Raw genomic sequence first — 22,762 nt, 5'->3', positions numbered from 1 at the left:
CCAGGAGAATATGTTATTTTTTTATCTTTAAACCCAGCAAATTATTAGTTTGCCGCCAATTAACATAATGGTTGCTCAGTATCTTCATTTGCACAAGAAGACTTAATAAGAAGTTTTTTAAATGGCAGAACCTTGCTCTTTTGGTAACTTAGTTCAAATAACCAGATGCACAGAAGAGCTTACATACATTTACATAACTATACACTTATCTGTACACATACATGTAGAGTAATACACAGCATTAGAAAGCCTCATCTTCCCTTTCAAAGGGCTGGTGCCTGGGTCCAGGACACAGCCTGGGTCTGCACAGACATGGTCCTTATCATCCTGCCTGCCAAAAATATGCTACAGATTTCATGTCTCCCATATGGCTGTTCTTGCCCCTTGACCATCAGTTAGGAAGGAGGCAGCTGGACTGGAGTCTCCTCAATGGCATCTTGCTAAATTTGGGATCAGTTATCAGTTATGTGAACACCAGCCCTAGGTGAGAACATCCATGCACCACATGCCGTGTTCGCCTCCCCAGCACCACTTTCATTTCTGGCATCCGGTCCCCTCAGCTGCAGCAAAGCCAGGATGTTTCTGTGACACATCAGCAGTGTTGTGATTGGTTTGTGCTTAAAATAGGCCCTGGGAATTGGAGGTATGAAATCAGGAAAACTGCAAGTTTCCAAAGTGGGAAACAAATGAATCTTTCTCAATCAGCCTCTTTAATTGCTTATTTCTTGTTTCTGCATTTTTCTTTTCTGACATGATTCCAAAGAAAATAGGAAACCATGTTTGAAATTATTTTCCTTTTTCTCAAATGCTGATGAGGTATCATGGGAGAGGTACCTGAGAGGAAGCTGCCCCACAGCAACTGAGTCCCAGCTTTGGGCAATAAATGCATTTTACAGCCCTGTGCATTCAGGCAAGAGGCTCTGGTACTGTCCCAGTTGGTGAAGAGAGTGAACAGGGGAAGGCAAAATCAAGGGCAGGGATGAAAAGGAAAGGAACAGATGTAAAAGCACTGATCTGATGTACCTGTACTAAAAACACCAACATCTAATAAATACACTGGTCAAATGCTGAGCTCAGATACATAAAGTCAACTATATAACCTTCAGAACTCACACTATTTAAAACAACCCAAACCATTTAGTTCAGACTGCTGTGCCTTATCTAATAAAATGGTTTTCATTTTACAAAATTTTCTCAGGTACTTCTGGAAGGTGGCAGCAAGTTTATTTATCAAAAAACTGGGACAGCTCCCTTGAGAATAAAACAGTCAGAGTCCTATCATCTACTGAAACTTCAGAATGTGCACATACTCTCTTGCATCTCTGCTGAGCTCAAAAGCCTGGCTGTCTGCACAGCTTGCTGAAGCCTTGGATCCCAAGTTCCAGTCCAAAGAAAATTTTTACAGCTGAGTTGCATAATATCCTGACAAACTGTTTATAATGGAAGCACTGACAGATCCTTAACTGTAGGGTTACAAATTCCTTTTTTCTCCTCATTTCTGTTCAAGTACTAATATGAATGAATAGCTCAGGGAAGAGAGTGATGCAACAAAATGGAATATAACTGTATTTTTCAGTTGGGGGTCATGAATATTTTTAATGTAAAAATCAAGATAAAGAAAAGTGTATTCAAATAAATTGTCTAAAATTTTGGATTGTAATGTAATTTTTTTTTAACAAGAAACAAAGCTGTTATTACAGGAATAGTTTAAAGAAGAGAAAACCAGAAGGGAGTGGTTTATATAGAGCATGAATTGCTGGGGAATTAATTTAACATAACATTTTCATAAAAAAGACTTTTCAAACCATAACAGCAGCTGCTAATATGGTTCATTTATCGCATAAATGATGTCATACACTGGGTTATAAAAAAACCTTTCCAAGTAGCAACATCTTCCTCTCCCCCTCAGTCACTGCATCCAAAGCCTAGGGAAGCCAGATTTTTTTCAGCAGACTTCAAAGGACTTGGAGTTCAGACCCACTCTGAGCAGAGTGTGATCTCCACGGAGGATGACTGGGGCTGGGAGCAGCTCCAGCGTGGTGGTGAGCGGCCGGAGCTCTCTGAGCCTTTGCCACCTCACACCATCCCTCCACAGCTCCTCATGCCTCCCCGGGCTCTCACCAAACCAGCAAATCCACCTCCACAAACCTGCCCTTCTCCCCTCACAGTCCCTCTTGTGCTGTCATGTTGGTTCTCTCTAGCTGGCACTCAACTCCCACATCCATCCTTTCCCTCTGGGAAGCTCCAGCAGCTGTGGCTTGGCCGTGTCTCCAGCCCCCACTGCTCTCTGCACCCCCGCACAGGGGAGGCCAGTCAGCACCACAGCAACATTGCTGGTACAAGCACAACACCCTGACCTCAAAAGAGTCGTAGGAGAGAGGAAATTTCCCCGGTTTTGGCTTTGCTACAGAGACTTGCACGGGGCAGACACTGCCATGACCTGCCTGAGGATGGGGTTTAATGGTCCCAGAGTGGCCATGCAGGACACACCAGCCCTCACCCCATGCTCCCCGTGACACTTTACCGTGCCATAAATCGAGTCTCTCCTGATGGGAGAGAATTTGCTGAAAGTCCTTGCAAGGAGTTTGAGAGATAAAGCAAGACATCTTTAGTTTCAATGCTTCTAGATGGTTGTTTATTAAGTCTTATCAGAGGAACACAGCCACAAGCATGACCCAGGTACAGCATAGAAGGAGGAAAAGTAGGAGTGAGACCAATTATCAAGATTTACACAGCCTTTTAAAGATATTTTAATCAATAGTTACTAAAAACGTACATTATTTTCACTTTCTTACCAATTATTCAGTAACACGACTAGGAACTGCGGAATTTTCTATCCAATCAATCCAAACCACTTTTGCTGCAGAATATGGAGTAGTAGAAGAAGAAGAAGGTCTAGAGAACAACAACAATCCTCCATTTTGATATTTTTTACTCTTATCTATTTACTATAAAGAGAAGCCTAAAACCTCTAAATTTTTCACCCTGTGACAATCTTATATAGTAGTCTATCACCTAATTCACACCACTGTATTTTCTAGTTGTTGTCTGACTGTTGGTAATTTTTTCCAAGGTTTGAAGCTAAAACAGTGTTGTTCAGGGGGGTAAGAACCCTTAGAAACAGGCAGAGAAATATTCTCGGCACTCTGGGTTCCTACATCCCGCTCACACTGCTCAGAATCACAAAATATTCTGTGTTGGATGGGACCCACAAGGATCATCAAGTCCAACTCTTGAGTGAATAGCCCCTACAGGGATCAAACCCATGTGTTACTAGCACCATGCTCTAACCAGCTGAGCTAATGCTCAACACTTCACTTGCACTCAGGAGTTTGCCCCACATCTCAGCAAACCTCAGGTGCTCCAGACAGGTTCTTCTCTTGTTCCTCTTGATTTTGCACACAAACACACGCAAACACACGTGAGCATGTGGGCACACAGGGCACCAGCTCTCACCTTTCCTGGTGCACACATGGTCCCGTCCAGCGGAGGCCCTTTCTTTGTTTTGCAGAAATAGGGGTTCTCAGGGTGGCTACACCACAGCTGCTTGCACGGATCAAATGTACGGAACTGGAACACAGGAAAAAAATCAGAGTGGATGATGCTTTGAGAGAGCTCCCACTGGAAACAGCAACAGAAGCTGCAGTTTGGGGTGATCCTTTCCTAAGTATAAAATGCCAGCTGTTAGCACTGATTCCTGAGGAACACCGTGATGTCTCTGGATTGAATATTTGAGTTTTCATACAGAATCATGACTCTGAGGTGAGATCCCACTTGCATGTGATGGAATAAAGTCAGGCAAAAATAGTTTTACACAAGTGAGCTATCAGTTTCCCCAGGCAGTGAGACGCACGTTGCCTTTTCTTACAGCTTCTCCAAATGGGGCTGCTTCATTTGGCAAACAAAGAAAAAATCCTTGTGCACCCATGGGAGATGGAAATGAGCTGCTCAGACTTTAGCTCAGCTGTTGTAATCCCCTTCTTAGGGAGATGGAAATTTGAGATCAGGTCCCCAATCCATGAATAAATCGGCATTTTACCTACAGTGCAATGGCTTCTATAGGAGAGGATGGGAACCACCCACCACAAAACATACTAAATCATGATGTCTGGACGTGCTTTTGGCTATTCTGAACAAAGAAGAATAGAAAGCCTCCATCTCCCAGGCTCTGGAGGATGGCTGCAAGAAAAGATTCTCTTTGGCTGGGACATTCTTCCGAGGCAGCATCAGAGGGAATTGTGTCAAGACACAATACTACAGCTCATGCTCTAAAAGTTCTCATCCATTATCTAGGGACAATGCTCGGCATATATATTCCTGCAGATGGGAATGAAAACAGAAATGTTACGTATCAGCAGCTGCCAGCAGCTGAAAACATCTCTTTCCATTTTATATTTTGTTCTACTTGAGGAGCTGGAGGTGGGAGGCACAGCCCTGCTGCAGAAGACTATTTTCTGAGGCCAGTCCACTGAGAATTTTACTAATCTTGCTTTGCTTTAAATTTAGACTTTGGCTCTTGTTTTCCTCATACACAAGAGCCAAGCATGGCATCAAGAGCCCTTGCAAGTTGCTTTACTCACTGTCATGCTTTTTTTCTCTTGCTAGGTATCAAAATGCATCACACTTTCCATAAAATTGGATCATAAAAGCATGCTGCCCTGTGCTAGCACTACGAGATGTGGCAGCAAATCCATCTCCATCACATGGGGTGGGAGTTTTGTAGCAAAACAACCAGCTTCCAGCAAGAGAAGGCTCAATAACACAGCAAGTTTGTTTGCTTGAAAACTACAGATATTTATGAAACTACACAATAATTACTTCTGTAATTCCAGTTAAAAAAAAACCAAACCAAGAGACATTTAGAATAACATATATGTCAACATTCAGTTGTTAATCCTTGCTTACAGCTAAGAGGGCACATCATCTTTCTTTGTGGGCTTCACTACTCTGTCCCTGTTAAGGACATTTCAGAGACACTTAGACCACTCCTGGATGAGAAATAGCAGAAGCTAAAGTTAAATACTCACAGCTGTGCACATCATGTATCCCAGTCCAAAGTCAAACCGGCACTGCTCGTTCATGGAGTAGTGAATCCCTGGCAGCTGTGGAAGGGAAGGCCAGTCATGTTCGAAGGGATCATCCCGCAGACAATCGTAGGAACTGCAACAGGCAAAAATTACAGGAACAGATGGGGCTGTGAGGCTTGCACAGTGTTTGTGGTTTCATTGCCTTTTTGTTCCAAACAAAATAGAGCCTACTATTTCTCAGATGTTGGTCCTGAAGAGCAGCTAATATTGCAATTATGCTCACATTCACTTTTAGCATGTCATATCCACCTTCAATGGATTCTACACATCTTTTTTTGAAGCCCTTCCATTGTAATTTTCATTTAGCTTGCAGGTAAATTCCTATCAGTCTCCAGGCTCCTTATGTGAAAGGAATCAAAGGAAGAATCCACATGAGACCAAGAAGAAAAGAAAGTTTAATTAATTTTCCATTTGTGGAATTTCTTGCTGTCTGCAGCTGTCTTTCAAGTGAGGTTTCAAAAGCAGAGGCCAGGGTAACCAGCCCAGAATACCACTGAACTTACAGTTTCCCTGTGTCCTCCCTGAGAAGCAGTGACTCATTTACAGACTTACAGAGGTGCACTTTGCTGCCTACATTAACCATTTGGGTTTGTTCCCTCTTTCTGCTTCTCCTGATCACCCCCAACTCCATCCATAGTTTAAACTAAGTTTCCTTTCTGTGTGATGAATGTGAAAGTTTCTCCTCTGCTCCTAAGGAGTGAGGATGGCCTGTAGAATTACATCTGACCAAGCCATGTCAGGACAAAGGACTGATGCCAGTACCACCAAATGGTTAACACGGTGTAAGTATGGGTTGATTCACAGCACCAGCACAGTCCACAGGCTCTCTGAAATGTCTCTCAGTTATTTAACAGACATGAGGACACAATACACGAGCCTATCCTGGCAATCATTAAGGTTGCCTTGAAGATACCAATAGCTGAAAGCAGAATTTTGAGGTTAGATTTACTTCAAAGCAAACCATCATTCTGCTTTGTTATAAGACATTTTAAAAATAGTTGTATTTAAAAGAATGTAAAGCTGCCCCCTAGGCCAGATGATTTTTATTTAATGGCTAAAGCTATGGAGGATCTTGCTAATAGAAACAATCACACTTCCCTCACAATATTTTTATTCCTTATTGCCACACCTAAGATAGCTACGATAATAAAAATACTGACAAAAAGACTGACTCATGTTTACTTCATGCATTTTGCTGCACTTTTTCCTACTCAATTTCAGGTTTTTCTGGTTATCATAGTAGTTTCCCCATATTTTTCTGTACAACTTGCACATAACGAGTGGAAGTTTTTCTTTGTAAGGAGCAAAACAATGGTCACAAACAACAGAATGTGCCAGGGAACTCCAGCACAGGTCTAATGCCTGAAGTGTCAGGTCCAAAAGGAAGGCAAGGGGCATGGATGAAGGTGTTTAAACAGCTTTTGCATTTAAGGTACTGAAAGTAAAATTAACAACTGAAGAACTAATTCTAGAAGAGTGTGTGCTCTTTAGATATCTACTAAAGTTGAGAAAAGCCCTGAGTACTTAAAGGGCAGCTTTTCCTCTCTAGGCAGCACTATCTTGTCACTGACAGGTATCATAAGCAACAAATGGCAAGACACACACCATGCTGCTGGGTAGCCAAGGAACTCCTCCACTTACAGATTACAGTAGGGAGGGAGGAAACTTAGCAATGAGATTCATAACAGTGCCTTCCATCACCCTTGAGAGGGCAGTAAATACACCTTTAATGTCCAGAAAATGCACAGATGTAAATGAAATGAGAATAATTTTAAATGGACCAACATCAAACTGAACACGAGATGCATAATTGTTCTTACACACTCCCTCCTGGAAGGGGAACAGCTACTGAAGAGTACTCACTGGAGATAGCGGTTCAGCTCCTGCTGGCTGCAGCGGGACCAGTGGAAGCGGTGGAAGGCGGCTTGCACCAGGGGGGCCATGATGCTGCCCAGCCGGACCTCGTCCCCACAGCGGTTCCCTTGGCCGTCGTGCTCCATTCCTAAACTGCCCCGCACATGACAGAGACACAACAGTGATGTTGCAGATGGGCTCTGGGTGCCCGAGTGCTTCCCTCTCCCCAGTGTCACCAGTGGTTGATGCCAACACGCTTCTGAAGGCCCATGGCCCTTGTCCACATGAGCAAAGTCATGAGAAGTAAAACAGGGTGAGGCTGAAGCTAAAGAGTTGGCCTGAACTAACTCCCACATGGAAGGATTGACCCTTGAAAGTACTTTCATGTCATTAGCCTAATTCACTTTCAAAAACATTAAAAAAATTTTTTTTGGACTTCTGTACACATGCACATTCGTGAATTAACACAGCTAAATGTGAATCCATTTCTGAATTACTGAGCCTGTCCACCCTCCAGGAATACTAATAGAAATGTACTCTTGCTCTAATCTTGAGCTATTCAGGAATTTATATAATTTCTAAAGAAATCACACCTCAGCTTAATTCAAAGTATTTTGCAACTGTAGACAAATCCTTTGCATGGAAAAAAAGGAAGGTGCCACACAGCAAGCTAGTTGAGACAAGATGCTGCTGTTGCCCAGGAGAAATCCCACATTGTTTAAATGTGAAACAGCCTGGAAACTGCTGGGTGCTTTCTAGAAAATTACCCCAAGTTACAGATATTTTAAAATTTCTTTTTGTCTTTATTATGAATATGTTTGCTTCTTTCCTTTGTTAGGATCTTATACTGCATTTTTAATAAGCACTATTGGATTAATATGGGCAATAACTGTCCATAATTAAACCAAATTAACAGACTGGGGCTGAATATGACTTGAGGGATTACAGACTTTCTTCAGTGTTGTCTCTTTTAAAGCTTATGCTGTATTCTTTTTAATCCTAATTCAAAAATTCTGGAATCGAATACTATCTGGGTATCAAATAGATGTCTCTGTCTAAGATATGTTTATAGTGATTTCAATAAATTTTGGCACTTTATTGTTTAAAAAAAGAGAAAGGGCCTGAAGGCTTTCTTAGGGAGAACAGAATAGATGGAAACTGTTCAGAAAAAGCCTTCTGGTAACTATTATTCTACCAAAGAGAAAATGGGAAATCAGTGGGAGTTCTCTGTAAACAGGGAAACGAAAAAGATCTGGGAGAAACCAAAGCTCTGACAACTGCTGCCCAGGCATTGGTTCAAATCACATCAATAGGTAAAATAATTGCATTTTTTATATGAGATACGTAGAACAGTTGTAACTGCAGTGCTTGGCACCTCGTTTCTATACAGTATTGTTTCCTTTATCAGCAGTTACATATACAGATTATGTGCTTATTTAGTATGGATTGCTTGCAAGAATACTGTGTTCCACTGACTAAGTGAATTCATATTTCTTTATTATGAGTACTTTACATTTCCACCAGGAGACTACAATACATCATTCAATCTAGTTCCACAGCAGCCCTGGAAGATATTTTGGTATTAGTTCTTTTTTCCACTTGAAAATCCCAAAATATAAAGTTTACTTAAGATCATAAACAAAGCTTTGTGAGAGCTGAGACCTGAAACCAGAGTTAACCCAGAATATTGTTTCTTAACATCATGTGCATCTGTCCAAAGTCATCAGCATTTGTCTGTACCAAAAACCATTAAGGTACAACACAGATGTCCAGTTGTACTCACACATGTCCAGTTTCATGAGCCACCACAAATGCAGATGAAAAACCATCCTCATGGTTGAGAGTGCAGCTTCGGACAGGATGACACATCCCAGTGACGGGAGCATAGCCTGTGAGAAACACCAAGTGTTTCAGAAAATGAACAAGTACAGAAAGACAATGCTGTGGGAAGCTCTAGAGCTAGCATCTGTCTTTTGCTGTGACATGAGTATAGCTGAAGTGGTCCTCTCAATACACCTCTGCCCCCAAACATTTAACAATGTGCTTCTCCATCTATGAAACAAGTGAAACCAGCCTGTTGAACAAATTAAAACTTCCTGGCTCACCAAGAAAATTCTTGTCACCTTTTGGACTGTCCTACAATTGCTTTTTCTAAGTGCATAAGACAACAGAGGCAAAGGACACCACATGCTGCTCTGTGGAGGAGCCCAATACTGTTCCAGCCCTCAGGGAGCAAAGCCCCAGCCCTGTGTTGACAGCAGCTCTGGCCAACTCAAAATGCATGGGAAAGCTCTGAGATTTCTCCCCTCTGGTGAAAAAACTGATCTCACAGGAGGCAGAGGCCTGAAAAAAAGAAGAAAGTGGACAGCGCTTGGCTCTGCTGTTCCAGGCCTCTCCATAACAATATTTCTTGGCAATTCGACTGTAACACAGCAACAGCTTTGGAACATTTTAAACACAAAATCTAGTCTTTAATGTTTGGGCATTTTCAGGACTGTTTACATATGGATCCCATTTTCTTGGCTTCAGTAGGAGCATGGAAATGATCCAATAGGTAATCAGTAAGAAAGGATAAAATAATAAGTGAAACAGTTACAACTGAAAATGGCCCAATGCAGAGCTCTTGGGGAAAGAAAACATTGAGCACAGCTCAGCAGAAGATACACACTTAAACTTTGCATGACTAACCTGGCTCAGTGATAAATGCAAATGCAAAACAAACCCAGACACACACCTTGCATGCCTGATGGACCAAAATCCTGCCTGGTGAGGAAGATGGCGTGGTCGTGATATTCCGCGTGCCCAGTGTCGGGTTTCTGTTGCAGGTAGGCCCAGCGACACACATTCTCCAGGCTTTGTGAGGGGTTCCCAATCTCTATCAGACTCATAGACTGCATAAACACAGGGAAAAAAAGACACCAAGAGTTATTTATTGAAAGCATGGGCAATTTTTTTCCCAACTTTTTCAGGCACTTGACTAAATATCCCATTTCCATTACAAGTTTGGTCTTAATTAAGAGATACTTACACTTCAGAAACAAATTTTACTGGACCAAGAAAGCAAGAAAATAGCTAAAGTTCATGGTTAGACTGTGATTTCTGCACTTAACGAGATCTAAGATACAACAAAATAAAAAAAAAAAGAAGAGAAATAAAAAGATGGGTATTTTAATGACAAAACTGATACTGGGTTGTGCACTCTTATTATTTCTATGCCACCCTGGCATCAGTTTACATCACTTTATTGTCTCTTTACCATCTCTTCCAGTCTGGATATACAGTTCCTGATGGAGCCTGTGTCCCTTGTGGAAACATGGCAGGTCTCGACCAGCAGAGACTGACCCAGTGTGGGGAAGAGCAATGTCTAAAGGCCAAGGGAAGGCAATCACAACAACTGCAGAGAGCCAGCACCCTGCCCTGTTCATCAGCTGCTTTTGTCATGAAACTGAGCTGTTTAGGCTGTTCTGTCAGACCTTGGCACGCCCCTCCATGCTGTCGGTGTAAAACTAAGGGTACTTTTTCAGCTGTACTTGAATCATTACTTCCAGAAATGGACTTTCTCAGTGACTGTCTTTTAAACTGCATTTTCTTTATCCCTTTACCCATTTGAAGATCATTCAGAAGGTAGAACATATAACTTCCCACTGTGGGATGCCATCTCCAACCACACATTACATGGGTGGTGAACTGACACGGCTTGGCTGGCTCCAGTGAACTGACGTGTTGGGTGAGGTGCAAAGGACAATTCTCTTGAGCAAGAAAGAGAAAGATATTTTAAAGTCCAACTATTACATTTGCCCTTTTTTTTTTTCCAGTGGTACTTTCCTAAGAGTTCCCAGCTAATTCTGCTTGATACTGTGTACTGCTAAGACTTTACAAAACTTATTGTATGTGGGATACTATAAAATGTATGACTAACTGACCTGTCCCAGGCCTTCCAGGATTTGTAAGAGCTACAGATGTGAACCCTGGCTTTTCATTTGCAAAAATTATATTACCATGACAACACTGTAATCATAACAAAATCCACTACAATTTAGATGCTGTACTGTACTGCAAGCGTTCGTCATTCCAAAATACTTAATGTAGAGCAAAACTTAGCCTAGGCCAAAAATAAGAGAGAAGTAATACAACTCATGTTTAAATACAGATGTATTTGATGTGTCCTCTAATTGAGTGCATGATGGAGTACATAGAGTATTAACTACATGAAAAAGAAAATCCTCAAAGGGTTGTAGAAGAACAACTGGAATTGATAAAAGAAGTGTCTGCCAAACTGAGGTCTGATTTTGGCAAAACTAAGATATTACAATTCTGCAAATGTTCAGAAAAACAAATTTATAAACCAAATATAGGGACAGTTTGGATTCTGATACTACTGTGGAATGAAAAAGTTGTAATATAATCCTGTGCTGGATCATACTGCTTCCAGCCATGATCCCATTGGAAATTGAACTAATAACTGTATTTTAAATGGTGGGACAGTTGTGGAGCCTTTATTAAATCTTTGTATGTTTATAACAACATACTTAAACAAACTTTGAGTCACTAATACAGGGCAAAATCCTGGCTCTTCAAGCAAAAATCCTAGTCAGTTAAACAGGGTTTGACTATTGCTGAGGTCTTTAATAACATCCATCAGTGGTAAAACAAAAACAAACAAGCAAAAAACCACAAAACTTATCTACATCACCTCCACTCTTCTTATTTCTCCAAAACTGCACAAAAGAGATCAATCCCTTCAAGGAGCTCAGTGAAAAATCTGACTGCAAGACTCAAAAGCAAAGAATGCTGTAAAATGAAGTTGAGAAACCTCGAGTTGTGAACTGTCTGCTAGTACTTCCTGACATCATAATGACCTCCTTGTGCACATTCTACCAAATGAAAATCACATCATTTAAGACACACTGATCAGAAAACAATGAAAACACACACCCTATCAACATATGCTTTGTTTAAGGGTATCCAATTATTTGCAAAGAAATCTTGAATTTGCATGGTCAGCAAAAAAGCATTGAAAATAAAATGTCAGTTGTTTCCTAATGACTACTGCTTTATAGCTTTCCTCTGTCATACGTAATCTCTTCCCTGCCCGCTAAACCAAACAGTGATGGACGGTGGAGTCCATCACAAAAGAAAAGATTTGTCTGAATGAGCTAAGAGAGCAGGTTGCAGCACTCCTCTGATTAACACCGAGTCTGCCACAGGCCAGTTCAGTCTGGCACAGCAAACCAGCAGCTCCTGTGGTTCAGGCATGGCACTGGCATCTGCCATGAGACAACAACTGTTTCACTGTATATTGAAGTCCATTCCAAGAGCGAAACCATGGGCTCAGTCCAAGAGAACCTCAATGCTTACTTATCAAAACACTGATTTTAGAGTTCGTTTTCAAGCAAATGAAGTTGGACCAACCAGTTAATGTGGAGCATTGTGTTTTTGCATCCAACACAATGGGGAGAATGAAGAAAACCCTTTGGCATAGGAGGGGAAACTAAGAACACACAAGTCCTATAAAAGATGTTTCAGCTGACCCAATTTCTTTGCCAATGACAGAATTTTAACATCATAAAACTGAGCCTTACTGCTCTTTAAGTTGGGAAACAAGACATCCAGTAGGAAGTCAATTATTTTGAGTGTCCACATGCTACAAATGTAAGCAGCAAGTCAAGGTCCTGTCAGTGAGGAGGACTTCAAAGAGTGAGAGGAAAAACTCAGTCTGCCTGCTGAGTACTCCAAGTCCACTGAGCACTCAAATCATCTGGTCACTAATCCCTTGTCTTTCCTCACTGTAATGCAGCGGCCTGAAAAGAGAAACCCACTTCATTCCTAGTAAAGTTTCACCTGAACACCCACTTTCCACAATTTGCCAAAGACTTTCAAATTAGAAAGGCTTCAACAGTACTGACAGCAAATATTGCATGGCTGGGGAACCACGAGTCTGACAGTGAGTCAAGCTCACTGTGCTGTGCAACTGCACTGGCTGAGACCGAAGAACCACGAACACCACGGCTCTCTCCTCACAGTAAGCAATGGTATGGCCAGGGAAGGGAATTGGAGGTAGTGTTCCCCTCCAAAGAACTTCCAAGGCTCCAGTGGTCTTTGGATCAAAGATTTCCCAAGCCAGGCATGCCTTTATAAAGAATTTTATCTGCTTTTCCAGCTGCCTTGCCTTTACAGATAAATGGTGCTGTCCTGAAAGGGAGGAACTTAGGAGATCATGGGACCAGGCCGAGCTTGTTAGTAGACAGGGCAGATGTCATATGTTTTAGAAGGATGTTGTCCAAAAATTACTCTTGAAGAGATATCAGATAACACTTAATAATATTTTCTTTTGGAAGTCAATGTGGGCTTTCATCAGACACAGGAGAGCCCAACCCTTTATCAAATGTGCAAAGCAAATGAGAAAGAGGAAAAAAGATGAGCTGTGTACAGCAGTAAGGGCTGAAAGGTAAAATCCTTCTTTGTCACACTGCAAACAGGGAAGTTTGGGGGGCCATCAGGCTGCACATGGAGAAGAGGTGTAGGTGTTACTCTTGGCCAGCAAAGGGCCCACACTGCCAGGAACACGCGGGTCCTGCAGCTGTCTGGAAGCTCCAGCCTGGCTGGGAAAGACCTCTTTCCAAGCAGGACAGCAGGCCTGTGGAGAGCATTACTCAGCTGATCAGCAGGAAAACTGCCAATGGAAAGAGAAACTTTCCTTCTCACAGCAAGAAAAGCAAAAAATCTGTGAACTGCTGATGGAAACAGATGGAGATGTTGGCCAAGAAGTGGAAAGAGCTCAGCTGGGAAAATATCCCCCAGGCAAGGGGACACCACAGAGGGTGACGAGGACAGTCTGCCCTACAGAACTAGCCAAGGCCTTTTCTCTGGGGAACTCAACATCTACCAGTGTTGTAAAATTTCCTTCCTTTTTCTGATTCTGCCTTCATTTCTTCTCCACTCCCTTCCTTCTTAGATGGAAGCAGCAAAAAAAAAAAAACCTAGATAAAAATAGAAGACAACAGAGTTTCACCTACCATTCATACAAAGACACAAAGCAGAGCAGAAAGAATTGGTTGAAAGCCAGAGAGGTCTCGGAACCTTCTTTGCTACCTGTCCTATCCTTTGGGAAGTTATCAGTGTGATGTTCAGTTCTCTCATATGAACACACTGAAGAACAAGTCATTCATGAAGCTGAGTGGAAAGTCCTTCAAATACTTGTGGAGATTGTGGGGCAAGGAAGAAGTATGTAATTTTTTTTTCTTTAACAATGACAAAGTTATCTTGGAAGAAAACTGCAAATTTATATTTTACCCAAACTTTTCAAGAATGTTCAAGTTGCCAGCCCATGTGAAAAACACACTGGTATCACACATGGAATGGTGTCTCCCCTTAAAGAACTCTTTTATTTATCTGATATTTGGCATCACTGGCTACAACTTTGCAAAAGTGATGACGAGCAGGTACTTGATAAGAACATAAGAAATCTAGGCTGGTCAGAAGCTTGGGACCTTTCCTAACTCATCCATTAGGTGGTGCTCCAAGAGTACCAACAGAGAAGGCTTTGCAGCTCTTCAGTAGCTAGCTCCAGGAGGAGCAGAAATATTCTTAACATGACAGGCTTCAAACTATGGCAGCAAAAGTTGGACCATAGCACACATTCAGGAAACAATTTAACATATGACTTTCCCTTCCTGAATGTGTAAATTCTCTGCAAAACACACTGTTAACATCGCTTCTACTTGGCACTTCTATTGTTCATTGGGTATTGGATTAGAACTTCCGTATTCTTCTCTCATCCTGAACAAGACAAGCAAAAGATAAATAAATACAATTATTGAATGTCTATGGTAACCAAACTAACAAAAATAGCTCATTCAGCAAACTGTCATTTTGCATTCAAAGGATTTGTAAAGCTTTCTTATGGCAGCAGTTTGTAAACATTTTTCAGTCTCTAACTCTGTATAAATGTAAGCAGATCAGGAATACAAAGCACTGTTTATGCTATCAGCCAGCTCCATATTCTTCAAGGTCCCAACAAAACACGCTGGGAAATGATAAGCTCTAAGTCTAATACATAAATAAGGGAATTAAAAAATTCACCCAGATAAAAAACAGGAGAGGCAATATCTCTTCTCTTTATCCCCATATGAAACATCTGAAACAGTGCAAAAATATGAACAGCTGCCAAAATGCTATATCATGTGTAGGTTCTGGCCTTGCAACTCAGCCTGTGCAGAACTGGTTACTGGATAGGGCCAAATGCTGGGGTCAACAACTCCACGCACATTTGTAAGGTCAGGGCTTGTTTCCTGCTGATTCTTTCAGGTCTTCTCCATCTACCAATGTCAGTGGAAAAATAAGATACTCAGCTCACATTTGTGACCTAGTACAAGGAGAGGCTGAAGGAGGCTCAGGAAGATCTCAATGTATATAAATACCTATTGGGCAGGGAATAAAGATGACTGAGACAGTCTTCTCAGTTGTATCCAGAGAAAGGAGACAAGGCACTGGGCAAGAAAAATACCCTTTAGGGGTATTACTGTAGTTTTACCATAAGAGTGGCCAAACATTGGGAAGGGTTGTCCAGAGAGGTCATTGAGTCTCTGGAAATATTCAAAACCCAGCTGGACAAGGTCCTGAACAACCTGCTCCAGGTGATTCTGCTCTGAGCAGGACAGTTGGACTAGATGATGTCCAGAGGTCCATTCCAAGCACAGCTGTTCCATGACACCTCAACGTGCAGCTAACAACCTCCTTGCATTGCCAGGCACAGGTGTGCTCAGCCAGAGCCTTTGCACCTTCCTGGAGAGGCTGAGGTAAGTGGAGGTGCTCATCCCTTTCCCTCCAGGGAAACAGCAGGGTCAACAGCAAACTAGTAAGGACGAACACCAGATTTAAGGGATAAACCTGATTTGTGCTTCCAAGGCTGCCCTCTGGGAAACAGAGAGAAGAACCTGACTCAGACTGAACCAGCACTTCCCATCCTGGCTGAACCAAGAACATCTCCCCTGCTTGCATCAAGCTTAGACATGAAAAGGTCAGATGGCACAGATAAAGAGAGCATCATTTTATGAAAAGATCGAAGGTAAAGTCCTGTCCCAAATGAAGGCAGCAGGAGGTCTGCTAATATTTTAGACATACAAAATTGAAAAGTTCTTCTGGATTGAACAGTCCTGTCCTATGAGGCTGCAGGTGTCCACCCCGTAGTACCTTCTACCTGAACTGCCATCCTAAACTCATTTGGGTTTTCTTCCCTCCTCTAAGCTATTTGAAAGGCTCTTTGCATTGGTAGTCAGTTTCCTATTTCACTCTAACTAAGTAAACACATGGTCAGAGTCCAACCACTTGTTAAGGTGCCAACAGTGGTTTACAGCTTACGTGGGTTTTCTCTCCCTACTGGTTGCATTTCCAGATGCTATGGGACAGATCCAGCATCCCTCAGCCCATCCCACCCTGTTCCAGGCTGAATATAGGCCACTTGGGCTGTGCATGGTGCCAGAGGAAAGCTCAGGGGTGTCCTGCACTGCCACATTCACATTTCGCAAGAAATAACCCTCACAAATCCTCAGGTGGTTGCATTTATTGAAACAGTGCAGTTCTTAAAAAATTCTTTCCAAGTGTTTTTTCATTAATCACTGTATTAATTACACCCATCCCAGCTAACGTGCTTTCCTCTGTGCCGTGCAAGGGCAGCTCATCTGCACACAGAGTCACCATTGTCAATGGACAGAGCGTGGGGCTGGAGCCAGGAATTTATGAGGTCTTATCCCCAGCCTGCCAGTGGCCTTCCGTGTGGCCTTGGAAAATAACACTTAGCATCTTTGTTTTTTTAGCTGTAAAATGGGAATAATAATCTTTATTCATTCACCTCAAAGAGGTGATGAGAGGATTTTATGCAGTGCTCAGTATTTAAGTGTTTCCAAACATTTTAGAATAACCAGTCAGGTTTTTTAAATGCATGTTCAGCTCATCTCTTGCAACCTCCTCTGCACTTGGTGCTCGTGGTTGCTTTGCTTATTTCACTGAGTATTCTAGAGCTAGCTGGATTACAGAGCTGTTACAACCAAAATAGGTCTAAGTGGAATAATTCGCACAAACATTGAATTATATTTATCTCAAATGTATCTGCAGTTGCCAAAATTTGGAACCAATCTTCCTACTACTGAAGTCAAAAAGGCAGAATTGAGCCAGCTCATCTTTTTCCCATTTGAAGAAAAATGCACTGCATGTACCCTGTTTACTTATTTGCAGTATCCCATCACATCAGAAAAGCCAGCAACTTTGGAAGTCGATGTCAAGAAAATGCAGAGAAATGCATTGTGGCTTCTAAAGCCAACACGGATCTGGAGCAGCCTTTTAAGAGCATATTTTTCTGTCCTAATGATGGAATTGATAAATGAGTGGGCAGCAGCAAGGCACAGCTGAAGCCTTCACATCAGTCTCTAGTACATCATTTGTTGAAAGTACTACAAGAAAAGTGGGGAGTCAGGGAAAGGCTGGCAGCTCCTGCAAAATATTGCAAAGCTACCCCAGCCCCAGCCCAGACACACTCTGCCTGCACCAGAGCCCAAGCCTGGTGCTCTTGGCGGGGCTCAGCCTGCCACCCCCTCAAAGTCCTGAGGTGACAATTCACACAAAGTGCTAATTCAGTAAAACCATGTCACATCTTTTGAATTCATCCCTGAAGTAATTTCAGCATGTGATCACCAAGGAATATCTTCAATTTTTTCATTTTACCAGGGCAATTAATTCTATTCCTGAAATTACTGAAACTTCTGCATGCACAGTTGCCTGTGTTTGAGAATATTAAAAAATAAGTCATTTTTGAAGGAGTGGAGTACCTTCAAACAAGAACCAGCGAAAAGTTGGTTGCTATGCAACTCAAGTATTGTCCATATAATTCTTATCAGCAGATGACATATTGTATAAAATAATATAATCATCTAAAAAAATCCACAATACAGCAGAAGACTGCTCAGGGGTGGAGAATTGGCAATAATTGAGAGTGCTGTCATAAACCTGACGTTGATGGTGCATTCTTCATCAATTACAGAACTATAATGTAATTATTATGATTATTTAAATGGCACCCTTGATAATATGTATAAATTGCCTGCAGTGAAGCAAATGAATCTGAAGGTATCAGCTCCATGCTTTCAAAAGAAACGCTTACTCAAACAAGACTGGGATAACATTTTCATGTTGTGAAGCCAATCAGGCTGCTTAATTCATGCACTGCCTTAACTTGTACATGTACCCTACTTAATACTATGTATTTTGAATAGATATATTCCTGAAAATTGTTAGTGCTGGTGTGTGGGATAGTAAAATATTCAAGGCTTTGTTCTAATTCCTCAGAACAGGTTCAGAAAATAAGAACTATACACTTCTTCTCTCTGCTTTTCCACTGCTAAATTATCCCAAACCTCTAAAGAAAAATCTCCTCACCTTCTACTCGCTGGTACTAGTCCTCTGATCAGGAGCTTTAAAAACATGTACATAAAAGGATGTATTCTTAAACAACCTGGCATGTAGGTCCCCACACCATAAAGTAGAAGAGCTCTGAAATTGTATCTTTTATATGTTCTTTATACTATTTTTAGAAAGCCATTGATTGTCTTTCATGTAAACAAGAATCAGATACAGAAATGCAAGAAAAATTATCTTTGAGGCAAGCTTGTGATAGTAGAATTATTCTATACCAGCAGGACAACTCAGAAGCTAAAGCACTGTCCACTGCAGACTATGGATGTAGAATCCAGAAGCAGAATGTCCAGAAGCAGATTACACAGACCTGCAAATGCTGCTTCTGTGATGTGCCGAAAACCCACCAAGAAATGATGGCTTTTGTCCTCCACCCCAACTCTCATCTCTAAAGGATATGAAACTGGTAACTTTCAAATTATAAATGGACAAGGCTTTGCTCTTCACAAGAAAACAGAGATCCTTAAGATGGAATGATGACTGCTGTAGCCACTGTCTGCCATCAGGAAAATGGCAGAAGTTACCAGAGCTCAGACTGGTGTAGATCTATAAGGCTAAAGATGGACACACATAAGGATTATGCAATTCCCTGTGAATCACTGCAAAGAAGTGACTAGCCCAGGTAATAATTCTGCTGGCTTCCACCACTATTGCAACATCAGGTTTGTAGAGATGCATAAGTCAATCTGCAATCAAATTTTTGCCATTACAGCAATCACAAAGATATTTCAGCTATTTTGTAATTCAATGTTAACTACACACTCCATGAACTTTCAATCACAGAATGGCAAATATTACCTTTTTCAGCTTTTATTTTAGGACATACATCTGATTAAGCTTATCCAAAATGCATAACTACCTCATCACCATCATCACCGCAGGAAAAGCAGAGATGGATTGGTGTGTTTAGTTCTCAGATGAGTAAGCTCCAACAGAAAAATTTAACCCACATCCAGGTAATCAGTCTCCAGCAGAGCCCAGACTAAACCTCAGAGCTCCCTCATTTGCACCTGGGAGGAAAATTCCCAGCTGATATTGAGCAGGTTAAACTGGTGAATGCCAGTGGAGCTTCACTACTGACACCACCTGCACTGGCTCTTTGCTGACTGCATTTCAGCAACTTCCATGAACAGACATGGAGTCATCCAGAATCCAGGTTAACTACAGGAACGTGCAAATGCCAGCAACTCCAGTCACAGGAAGGTACATTAGGCTTTAGCACCCTGCTCTGAGCAGCTGGGCCTGATGCTGCACTGGAGACCACTAAAGTCACGTGTCCTTAACCAAAGCAGTTACCAACATACTTGAAATGCCCTGTTCCTGTTTCCATGGAATCTGATGTTGACTTGGCAATAACAGGACACAGGTACTGAACTGATCAATACTTTTGAAACCCATTTAACATTTTGTTCCTCTTTACCCAAGTTTTACCTGTGGAGCAACCCCTTCTACAGAAACTGAGAGAAAGAACACTTGATGTTTTTAATTACAGATTTGATCTGCAGAGCTCTTGCCTTCTGGCCCCTATACCACAGAACTCCCATTTAACTTTAAGCACATCTTTCGTTCCACTGATTATAAGCACAACTATAAACAAATTCTTAGAAAGAGGCTGTAGCCATCAGCACCATGCAGAGCTGACCTTGTGTGTACTGTTACTTACATACAGTTCTACCAGAGCATGCTATGTTTTCTTAAGGACCTAAAATGTTCTGTATGTTTCATAGACTATTCCAAACAAATCTGAAAAGACAGACTGTCAGAGCTAAGCAGTAACTCTAAATGACACAGGGAAAACCCAGAAGAAATTGAAATTATTTGAAATGTAAAGTTCAATTGATAAACAGATATATATATAATCATGAAAGTTCTTTATATTCATGGACTGGTAAGGATAATACATGTGAATTAAAATACAAAACAAATACATGTCACCAGTAACTGCACTGTTCATAAAAGAATGAAGTCTATAGATATTGATGTCCTCCATTTAAATTAACCTTTCCTTACCTTGCCGTAGCTCAGCAGGATTATCCTCACCAAGACAACGTTAATGTGAGCACCCAGGGACTCATCATGATAAATTTCATTAACCTGCAAAAGAGTTCAGCACTTTAACAATGGTAACTATGAAGGCAGTGATACAGTCGGTACCTTTTATGCTCTATCATTAGGCCAGACACCACTTTGTGATCATAGTTAGAACATGAAAAATTCCACTAATGAGAGAGGGAATGGTTTTTTTTCCAAACTCTGTTGTAGTCTCCCAACAGGCCATAATTTAGGGAATCATTTAAAATAAACATATACTCAGAGATTTCAGATTAGCAGGTATACAAGTGCCAGCCTAACTGGACTTGGAGCTATCATGGTGTGCCCATATGATGCAGCTGAGCTGACCCATGTGTGCCCACTGGAGCCTGGGAATCCACGCAAAATCCCAAATATCTTTCTGCTGAGCAGGACCATGCATAGGGAAGGGGATGAATGAGCAGAGAGACAGGACCTCTCTCCCAGGAGCCATTCACCAGATCAGCTCAGCTGCACCCTGTAACTCTTCCATCTGGGACACATCATATCACACTCTGCCAAGAGGATGTACCTCCCCGAAAAGCTGGTCAGGCACATGGGCTGGCTTTATTGTGTGTCAAAACTCATCAGTGTTAAACTTTGCAAGCAGAACAAAAGCTACAAAATGCCAGCAAATTAAAACTGTCTTCTTTTTTATATATACCAGAGCTACATAACTGAACATGCACACGGGGAAATCACCCCAGGAACACTGAAAAGAAAACTGTAAATATTTAGAGTACAGAATGAAATGTGGATGAATAATGATTACTTAGGAAACACTGCTACAAGCAAGCTGGGCAAATACTAACTGTTAAAGAGGCTGATTTAAGTATTCGGTGATGAAGACTGCATGAGACTTGGCCAAATGGCAGGAGTTTAGCTTTACAAATTAGAAGAGGCAGATGAGATCCCTGCAAGGCAAGCTCCTTTTCTTAAACCTCCTTCCCTCAGTAAAGGTTGCACCAAACTGAACTGCTTTGCTGGTTGGACCTAGATTTCATTTATTCCTACAAACGAGATTCATTACTTCAAGCTAATAAATAACTTTCAGGGAACCTTTCATTTGAAACATGGTAAATAATGTCCTGCTACTTCAATCAGCCCCAGTTTTAATGGCCCATATTTTATCTCTTCAAAAATCATTAAAATTAAATACATCAGTGTAGGTTTTGCTAAGCAATCCCCACTGACATTTTAAAGTGAATTTTAATTCATTTCATCAGTATTTTTTGACAGAAGAGCCTTATTTTATGCCTGGTAGACATCCAGGTTTTCAACAGTGCTGAGTGTCCTGCTGAACCACAGCTCCAGGAGGAGGCTCACACCCTCCAGGGACACCTGGGGAACATTCTGGGGGATGCCTGGGACCCAGGCTCGTTACTGGTTGATGTGTAAGCGGATCCTTGGATTAAGATGATGGATGAGGAGCCCATGGCTATGAGTGGCTTCAGGGGCTTCTGTTTTTGTTGCAGTATAGAAGGAGCTGGTTATGTTCAGATCTGCTTTGTAAACAACCCCTCTAGAAATCAGATCATCTCTTTGCATGTTTAAATGAGACTTTAGAAGACTAACTTTATATTCTGAAATTTTAAAAACTCTCTTATTTTTACTTTGAGGACCATTGCTGAACACAGGTTATAAAGAGGTAAGACATAAACACATTTTGCTTTCCAAAAATTTTTTCACCCAGGAAAAAGACCCTTGAATGTTGTCAAGGGAGGCAGGGATATTTAGCTCCTTCTTTGTGTGGTGGGAGAGAGCACTCACATCAAGAATATGAGGTTGAAATAAGCTGTAAACTACCTGTACATGAAATGAGTACTAAACAAAAACTGCTGTGTATAGAGGACAGTAAACACAGCATGTAAATAAGTATTTAATTAGTTCATAAAGCATAATCCAAATTGGTGCACACTGCTCTCTCATTAACTTCCCGTATTTAACCTAAGCCTCTTTTAACAATCGTTGAGTAACCGAACAACTGTATTGCTGTCGTGTGCCAAAGGGAAACTTGGCTTGAAAACATTGATGGAACAGAATTAAAACATTGTTTGACTATTCATGCAAATGACATCTAACAAACAAACTGAATGAACAGAAAAGCACAAGCACTGTAAAAAGCTGCTTGATTCTCCTGGGATCCTGGATTTTCTGCAAGACAGTGGGCCAATTCAAAGCTCTGGGTCTTGGTTTCATTAATAAGGATGAGCCCAAGCCCTCATCACACAGCATCTTTCTCTGAGCTAAACTGTGGTTTTCTAGGAGTGTCTCACTGCACACAG

The 22,762-nt window shown here is 41.5% G+C and overlaps 1 protein-coding gene across 1 annotated transcript in view; it reads right to left on the bottom strand.

Annotated features, from left to right (window-relative positions):
• The window catches only part of ADAMTS2 (ADAM metallopeptidase with thrombospondin type 1 motif 2), a 177,647-nt gene that overhangs the window by 28,371 nt on the left and 126,514 nt on the right, over nt 1-22,762 (bottom strand). Inside the window, exons 5-10 of the mRNA XM_039559584.1 lie at nt 20,418-20,501; nt 9,676-9,832; nt 8,725-8,830; nt 6,951-7,094; nt 5,028-5,160; nt 3,457-3,570 (exon numbers count right to left, since the gene is read on the bottom strand). Coding sequence (XP_039415518.1) covers nt 3,457-3,570; nt 5,028-5,160; nt 6,951-7,094; nt 8,725-8,830; nt 9,676-9,832; nt 20,418-20,501 — 738 coding nt within the window. The remainder of the gene's footprint in view (nt 1-3,456; nt 3,571-5,027; nt 5,161-6,950; nt 7,095-8,724; nt 8,831-9,675; nt 9,833-20,417; nt 20,502-22,762) is intronic.

The sequence above is a fragment of the Corvus cornix genome, chromosome 13, assembly GCF_000738735.6.
Source record: "Corvus cornix cornix isolate S_Up_H32 chromosome 13, ASM73873v5, whole genome shotgun sequence".
In the NCBI taxonomy this organism is placed as follows: Eukaryota; Metazoa; Chordata; class Aves; order Passeriformes; family Corvidae; genus Corvus; species Corvus cornix.
The sequence above is the reverse complement of the archived record's forward strand: the minus strand, read 5'-3'. Positions and strand labels throughout refer to the sequence as shown.